Raw genomic sequence first — 8,896 nt, 5'->3', positions numbered from 1 at the left:
TCAGATGGCAACTCACTGGGCCTACAGACACAGCTCTAGAGTATGGTCCTGCAGGTCAGATGGCAGCTCACTGGGCCTACAGACACAGCTCTAGAGTATGCTCCTGCAGGTCAGATGGCAGCTCACTGGGCCTACAGACACAGCTCTAGAGTATATGGTGCTGCAGGTCAGATGGCAGCTCACTGGGCCTACAGACACAGCTCTAGAGTATGGTCCTGCAGGTCAGATGGCAGCTCACTGGGCCGGTCGCTTTCAGCTGGTTAAGAAGAAACCCGGTGAGTTTTCACATAGATCTCATACACAAACACAAATTATACATTGCAGAGATAACAGGTGCATGCTTTGAGAATAATTATAGCTGAAATAAAATTAAATACTTTTAATATTTAAAAAAGGACTCTAGATTTCCTGTTAAACCACTTATGTTTGTTTACAGTTTCCACATAGATGATCGGTCAGTACGAAAAACAAGCCAGTCGGAAATCTAAGGTGTTTAACAGGAAATGAAGAGGCCTTTTTAAAAAAATTAAAAGTAGATAATTTCCTTTCAGCTATTATGATTCTCAAAGCAAGCACCTGTTATTTCTGCAGTGTATAATTTGTGTTTGTTTATGTTCTTGCCTTGAAAGAATATTTAATGATGTTTTTACCATTCCAATGTGAAGTCTGTTTTTATTTTCAACAGCTAAAATTGTCAGGAGCAGATACTTAATTTCAGTTTTGTAGGTAAGCAGCCTACATCAATTTAAAGTAAGTATTACTTAATCTGTCAGTCTCAAAACTATTGATAGGCTTAATATCCAGCTAAGTCTATGGACAAAAAAAAAACCAGATTCACTTTTAATGCCATTTAAAAACTTGTTTACTTTATGCCTACATATTTCTGTGTAGTCATCAACCTCTGCTTCTTACCGGCATTGTCGGTAAGAAGCTCTGCCCTCTGCAATCATATGACATTCAGGAGCTCACCATTCTAATTAGATGCTGTAGAGGTCTCCAGGGTGATGGGCTTCAGATTGTGGGTGAGAATGCTGGAATGGAAGTGGCGGTCACCTCGGTGGAGGAGCCCTCTGGGTAAGTTATTGACTGAGCGGAGGGAATAAACCTGAGATGGGAAGTATTTAATGGCACAGTGGTGGTCAGTCCTTTACACCTGTATTTGTTCAGACATCACATCACGAGGGACCTTTTCAGCCTGCATAAACATTCCCACACCAGCACAACATATACCACCTTTATTAAAACATGCACACACACACACACACACACACACACACACACACACACACACACACACACACACACACACACACACATAGACATACCTACACACACACACACACCCACGCCCATCACACACAGGAGAATATCTGCTCATAAACTCTTTTGCGAGCGGCAGCTTTTCACAGAGGCACATGTGTAATAATGTATTAATTTGTCATACAGCGTGAACTCTCATGTCTCTCACTACAAAGAGTCCCTGAGTGGAGCCCGGCCCTGGTCCCGGAGCAGGAAAGTGAATTTATTTTATTCAACCTTTATTTAACCAGAGAGGCCTGTGGAGAGACTGGTGTCTTATTTTCCCCTTTGATTAAATGCCCTGGATGTTTTAATGGAGCCATCCTTGGAGGCTGGCCAGGCGCACTCTTTGCCTGAAAATGTCAGAGGATATTTAATGACCACCGCGGTTAGGAACTTTAATCCACAAGAGAGCATTTTCTGTGGTACAATGCACTCTTGGTCGGCCTGAAATATTCAATTCAATTTTATCAAGAGAAAGGTCCAAATCCCTGTGTAAGACCACCAGCTGACGCACGGAAAGGTCACCTCGATGGGTGAAATGCAATCTGCAAATTAATTCTCCAACGTTGAAGTGACTGTAAACTTTAACAAGAAATCCTAGGTATTGATTTGAATATGGAAGCTGAGGAGGTAATGTACTGCATTACAGAAGCCTTTACAGGCACTCTGCAAAAGACCCGTACAATTTCACACACACACACACAAACACATGCACACGCACACACAGGTATGCTCTAAGTCACAAGCGTCTGTACACACTCATCCAGATGGAAACCATATCAGTTGTTCCTCTGTGGACATGAGTGTTGTAGGCAGTAAGGCTGCCATGAAAGAGGTTGTTTTAGGGTAAGGCCTTTCATAGCAAGTCTCCACGGAGGAGTGCTTAAGATATATATATGATGGCTTTTTTCTCCCCCTCTGTCGCCATTTCCCTGGTTCTCCAGCTCTCCAGCCCACTCAGGAATATAATACAGAGAGTGGTTCTCTGTTCGCAGCCTTTTCCACTGTCTGTGACTACACTTGATGTGTAACTGCTGTTATAGAACATGAGTACAATTCTGGCATTGTTCCGATGAAACCTCCTCATTTCCAAAAATGACATGCACTCTGGCCTATACAGCAATGTTTGCATTCTACTCACAGTAGTCACACACACACACACACACACACACACACATACTCTAACACACAGACTTTCCATTACTACAAAAACAAATATGAAGGAATGCAGGCTTGACACACACAGAGGCCCAGTGGTAAGGTGAGCTCGCTCTGCTATATGTCCGCAATAATGCAATTATACACTGTTTCCGCTTTCCCTAAACACTGCTCTCCAGTAACATAACAGTTTGTCTGCAAGAACACCTTTTTCACTTTAAAGTGGGGTTCTACTTATGGTGACTTTTCAACGAAAGCATAAACATATCTCACGCATTGTTGGTAAAGTTGACATGGGAAAAAACTTTTTTTATTATTATTATTTTTGCTTTATTTATTTATTTATTTATTTATTTATTGGTGCTGGATGCTATTTGTAATTCTGCAGATTGATGACTTTAATAACCACAGAATTCATTGAGGTGATAAACATCAACAGTTTGAGTAGCCCCGCGATCAGAATTCAAGAGCAATATCTTCTTTGATGGTATTTGAAGATGGACATGAAACAATGCGAAATAACTATGGGGACATCAACATCAACATCAAAAGAAAACGAGTGATCGCAATCTGATAAGGTCCTGTGGGGCTTGTGGAGGCATTGAAACCCAGTGTGTGAGGCATTAATTTGTCATACCCTCGATCATGTCATCTCTCGACGGCACTTAAAACTCGCCAAATGAGTGCTATTTGTTTTATTTATTTCGGTGACGTGCATTGGGGTGTGTGGAGTATAACACAGGAGTCTCAGGACACATTTGAGTTTAACTGACAGGAACGCTTTCGAGAACAACCTTGCTCGGTATTAAAACAACTCCCTCAGCCTCAAATTGAGAACACATTTGCTGATGCATGACCCCCTAGACGGGACCCTATCTGATTATTCTGGGAGTCAAAGTGACAGCTCTCTTCCTCCGCACTCTCCCTCTCCTCCACTTCCATCCAACTCTGTAGCTACAGCACATTACATACACAACCGTTACTTTGATGTGGCCACAAGCCTAGTAAACGAGACTGCAAACTGTGATTCCAGCTCCCCTGCTGAGAAAATGGCTGTAATCAGTAAGCACATAAAACACACAACATTGTCGTGATGCAAAAGCGACGACTATGTCAGCAGTTCATATCCCACAGTTAATTCAATGTGAGCCGGGCCTGCAGGTGATAATTACATAGAAAAGGAACAGAACAGGTTGTTTTTCCCAACCACAATGAGCCAATATATATGCATAATGCCACACAAAGCTTTATGACGAGACGATAAGAGTTTCATTAGTCGCTGTATTGTCTCGCGTTGGCAGCCGACAACTTTGAATGTTTGGCTAGCGAAGTGCAGACTGAAACAGCACTCCATAACTGACTTGCTGGCATTTGTGTTTCAACACGCCGTGGCTGCAGGTGGGGTTGGGAGGGTTGAATGGACCAGGTGTAGTGGCGTGTCTTGTGCTGTGGCGCAGACACAGGGCCGCAGGGCTTGTTTGTGTTGGCCTGCCCCACAGAGTGCGTGGGCATGGGGCGAACTTGCAAATGAGCTTTGAATTACTCATGCTGGGCATTGCGCTGAACTAGATAGATGGTTGCATCAGTGTCACGTCTGTAATGACTGTTTGTTTGTTTGTAGGAAGGACCTTTAATAAGCCTTTTTTGGGGTGGAGAAACTATTCTTTTTGCAATGCCTTCATGAGTTCCAGTTCTGTTCATAAAGATAACACGCATGTAATTATTGATTCAGCTTTTGATGAGATTACATCAACCACCCAGGAATTAATACCCCCCTAATGATTTGTACCAGACTTCACATTTTCCTTGGGAGTTACAAGTATATTTTATTTTTTTTCCAAACAACAAATCCCAGGGCTCTCTCGTCTCTGCTGTCTATTTTCAGTACCTCAGATACTGTTAGGGCAAATAAACTCAACAAACACCATTTAGCCCACATGCACCATCTGGTGTCTCCATTTAACGGCAGAGTGGCCAGTGTGGATCCAACCAAGGTGAAACATGTCTCAATAGACTATTATAGGGCTTTTCAAAGTTGTGCCAAGTAGAATTATTTTCTCAAAGCTGCACAGCGGTTGCTTTGACTGTCCTGCTCTGTAGATGATGGAAGGCAATGTCAAATGATTTGATATTGGCAACAAATTGAGGTTTTACAAAGCATTAAAGTGGATGTACTGAATATTTGGTTCCAGTCAAGTGCAGGATAGCCAAAACAAAATACAACCCCTCCACAGACACACCCACGCACATAAAAAAAACACTGTTTCGAATTCAGAATTTGCAAACCAGAAAAAAATTCTCACATTTATTTGACATCAAACAAGAGTTGGATTTTACATCAGCTTCTGACAATGGGGTTTTACAAAATGATTGAAATGAGTATCAACAGTGCTGATGCAAATCACACTTTCTTTCCAGCACATTTCCTTTCATTTTCCTCAATCCATCACTCTTAATAAATTATTTAACGTTTTTGATCGTATCAACACGAGATATTTGAATCTTGACTATTACTGTCAAGTATTTTACAGTAAATAAATTACATAATAACCCAATTCACTCCAAATTTGTGCAAGGCGTTGCTATCTTTTGTTTGAAATGGTACATGAAACATTGGCAAAAACACATTTCTTTTAAAAAACCGTCAAAACCCATGTTCCATGGAAGCTAAAACACTGCTCATGTGTGTATGGACTTATGAGTCTCCTTTTTTTCTCCATGTTTTAAAGGTACTACAATGAATGAAGTGTATGAAGAATAAACACGTTTTTTAACATGATGTGCAACCTCTTCACAATAATCTCTTTCACTGACATCTCGCACTTAATGGTTGCCATAATTGTTTTGCTTGGTTTTCTTTTCATCTTTTTTTTTTACACTTGTGGTACAGCAAAATATATCTTCTTTAGCTGTTCTTTGTACAGTTGAATGTGCAATAGAGAAAATATAAGGCCTGAGTCTGAAGTAGTGGTTCTTTATAATCTCTTCTTTTCAGTCTTCAGTTTTTTTGAGGGGTGGCCCTTGCTCTAGAGTCGGGGGTATCTGAAGACTCCGGAGTCAGTAGGGTTCTCCCGCTTGGAAAAGACTCAGGACAATATCGGAGCTCCAAGACGTTGGCATGGTTTCATTATATCATACAAAAAAGCATTGGGTGAGGATGGCGCCAGGCTTATCATGGACACCTCATTCTCTCACACACATACACACGCGCCATTCTGTGCATTTTATCACCCCAGGAGTCCAACAGAACAGTTAAAAATACACAGATGGTATGTTTTTCTTCCTTCTTTTCGTAAAAAACAAACAAAAAACCGAGTGTTTGTATGTGTGTGTGCGTGTGTTTGTTTGTGTTTGTTGAGTTAGCAGTAAAAATGTCATTTCACTTTGCCTCCTCCTTCATGTGGCTCACTTTTCCTGCCTGGTGGCCTGCGAATCAGATCAAAGGATCGAGGGAGTAGGAAAGAGCACGAGAGAGAGAGAGAGAGAGAGAGAGAGAGAGCAAATGAAATGAGATAGGGAGGGGTGGGTGGGGAAAAAAGTGGCAAAGCGTCTCTTGGACCGCTACCCCCCGTGAGCTCAGAGGCTGGTGATCAGCTGCATTTGTCCGTCCTTGGGGGGCTCGCCGTCTATGGGCAGTGGTGGCGGCGGCGGGCAGTCCTCGGGGTCCCCGGGCCCGATGCAGCCCTCGCTGGTGCCCCGCCGGCTGATGTGGTAGTAGGAGAGCGAGGGCGGTCCGTCGCCCAGGTCGGGCATGCTCTTGTGGCAGAGCTCCTCGGCCTCGCTGCGCGTGGACGAGGAGGGCGAGAGCTCGTCGTCCTCGTCCTCGTCGGCCGCGTACGGCGAGGGCGAGTCCCGCAGGTTGGGCATGCTGGTGTACAGGGAGTCTCTGTTGTTGGGCGAGGGCGAGCCCTTGTCCTGGGCCGCCAGCGACGTCTCCGCCGTGATGCCGTCCACGTCGTCTGACCGCTCGTCCTCGTCGTCGTCGCCGTCGTCGCCGGGCTGGCGGCGCGGGGCCCGCCGTTGTGCACGCTGGGCACTGTAGAGCAGCGAGTGAGTCCGCTGGGGCAGCAGCGGGGCCTCGAGGGCCTGCCGGTGGTGCGGGTGCAGCAGCAGCTCCAGCGGAGGGTGGTGCGAAGGAGGAGGCCCACCGGCCGCTGGATATGCCGTCGCCGTCAGCGGGGAGGAGGCGTCCACCCCGTCCGCATCGCCGTCGTCGACCACGATGGCGTCGTCCTCGCTGCCGCTGCCCGCTCCGCACCGGCTGCTCGTCCGCACCCCGGCCTCGACGCTCAGCCACGTCTGGGGCGGCGCTCCCCCTCCGGCTAGCCGGCCGCGCTCGCGGTCCTTGTCGGCGCGGGGGTCGGGCTCGCCGTGGCAGGGCCTGGACGCTCCGCGTGGACGCAGGTTGTTGTGCACCAGCTCGGAGATGATCATCTTCTCGAAGGCGGCGTCGTCCAGGCCCAGCGTGCAGTCGGCGGTGCAGCGCACCACGGCCGCCGGGTCCTCGTACTCCTCGTCGCGCAGCGAGTAGCTGTTGTTGAAGTTACCGTTGAGGGGCAGCGTGTCCATGGCGCTCACGTCCCTGCTGTTGGTCAGGGACTGCTGACCTGTGGTGTGGGAGGGACGGAGAGGAGAGGAGTCAGTTTGGACACATTCTGCCATGGCAACACATCAGAGAGAAAACAACCAGCACACCCACCCAACCTCTTTAATACTGTTCAGGACATTAACCAGCACATTAGCCAGCATCTTGGCGTGGTGAATGTGAGAATCACTGGTAAGGGGAAGCAAACAAATTGCATGGTGACTAAATGTGATGTTTGTTTTTGTCGCACCGAATGCTAATGTAGCCATTTGTGTCCACTGGAACCAACCCGCATTTTAAGTTAAGGTTTTGGATTGTCCTTCACAATATTAAAAACAAGCAATGATTAACACAAACACACATGTACACACACACACACACACACACACACACACGCACAAACACACACAAGCACACTAATACGTGCACACAGCATGTGGCCAAATGTAGGAGCAAGCGTTTGTACCTCAAATCACTAGGCGCGCCCACACACACACACACACACAGACACACACACTCACACATTTAAAAATGAAACCACCAACCAACCAACCAACTCAAAATATGAAAAGAAAAAATGTCTCTATGTCCACATGGAAATCATAGGTGTGAATGGGGAATGTGTTGGACGAGCAGCCACATGGCAGACAACAGCTCACAGCGGTACACACACACACACACACACACACACACACACACACACACATATACACACACACACACACACACACACACAGGCAGGCAGGCAGGCAGGCAGGCAGGCAGGCAGATAGGCAGGCAGGCAGGGTGCAGCCCAACTCACTTTGCCACCATTCACATCAAGTGTGTCTGCTCAGGCCATCGGGCCTGAGGACTGCCGAGGCGCAAAAGAAAAGTGAAACAGTAACTGTCGTTTTTTTTATTGCAGCATGACAAAGGAGTGATCAGATCACCAATTTAAGGAGACAGACAAAATCAATTAAATAATAATAATTAAGACAAATAAATAATAATAAATAATAAAAAACAAGAAAAAAAGAGACAAACAAAAACGGTCCTGCCTGAATTCAGACCATCCATTCATATTTGGCCCGTGTGGCTTCCCAGACTCCCCAATACTCCACTGTGGTGTCACAGACTGGATTTGGTGCCATTTAGTGGCCCCTCCACCAGTGAATATGCACTGACCCATCTTAACAAAGAAATAAATAAAATGAAAATAGCATAAAGCCACAGAAGCAGAAAAGCACTGACACCAGGACAATAGCAATGTCAAAACTCTTCTGAAACTGTTCCATTCAATATTTACGCCCCAAATACCAAGTGATTCATAGCAGCCTTGGCGACATGCTCTACGCTGTAGCGTATGCATTCTATAAGATTATATGACTCAGTTGCCAAGCAGTCTGAGTTTCTAAACCTGTCCTCCACGACATGTCTGTCCCTGATTGGTAGAGTGATGAAGCTCATTGGAGATCATTCAGACTTTAACAGTCAGCCCCCCCCCCCCTCCCTCTGAGAAATGATGGAGCAAATTGGCAGGATGGCTGAATTCAGGATGTGGCAAGTGTAAGGGGACCAGCAGCAAGCAATCACAGCTCTCTCTCCAGTCATGTGTCTCCAGCTAGCTCTTCTCATCTGGTCTGATGAGCGTGGCACGTGCTCCACTGTTTTGCCTTGCACCATCTCTTTTATTTGACTTCAAATTCCCCCCAAGCCCATTTCACATAGGTGTCTATGGGGTCTGCACACAGGCATATTTGAAATAATTGGTCTGAATACTCTGATAAGCTTGTGACTGTAATGTTTCAAGCCTCCACAAAATTGATGTGTACCCCCCCCATCCTAGATGTCTCACGGATAGGCTAATAA

At 45.8% G+C, this 8,896-nt stretch overlaps 1 protein-coding gene across 2 annotated transcripts in view; it reads right to left on the bottom strand.

The window, feature by feature from the left end:
• Positions 1-4,371: 4,371 nt before the first annotated feature.
• adgrl2b.1 (adhesion G protein-coupled receptor L2b, tandem duplicate 1) overlaps positions 4,372-8,896 on the bottom strand; it is an 82,117-nt gene continuing 77,592 nt past the window's right edge. For both annotated transcript variants that reach the window (XM_076293588.1, XM_076293587.1), the window contains one exon: positions 4,372-7,067. In XM_076293588.1, coding sequence (XP_076149703.1) covers positions 6,037-7,067 — 1,031 coding nt within the window. In that variant the 3' untranslated portion in view covers positions 4,372-6,036. The remainder of the gene's footprint in view (positions 7,068-8,896) is intronic.

The sequence above is a fragment of the Alosa pseudoharengus genome, unplaced genomic scaffold, assembly GCF_046254945.1.
Source record: "Alosa pseudoharengus isolate Yale_2024_CS ecotype anadromous, Long Island Sound unplaced genomic scaffold, YU_APseudo_1.1 YU_APseudo_1.1_scf_2, whole genome shotgun sequence".
NCBI lineage: Eukaryota > Metazoa > Chordata > Actinopteri > Clupeiformes > Clupeidae > Alosa > Alosa pseudoharengus.
The sequence above is the reverse complement of the archived record's forward strand: the minus strand, read 5'-3'. Positions and strand labels throughout refer to the sequence as shown.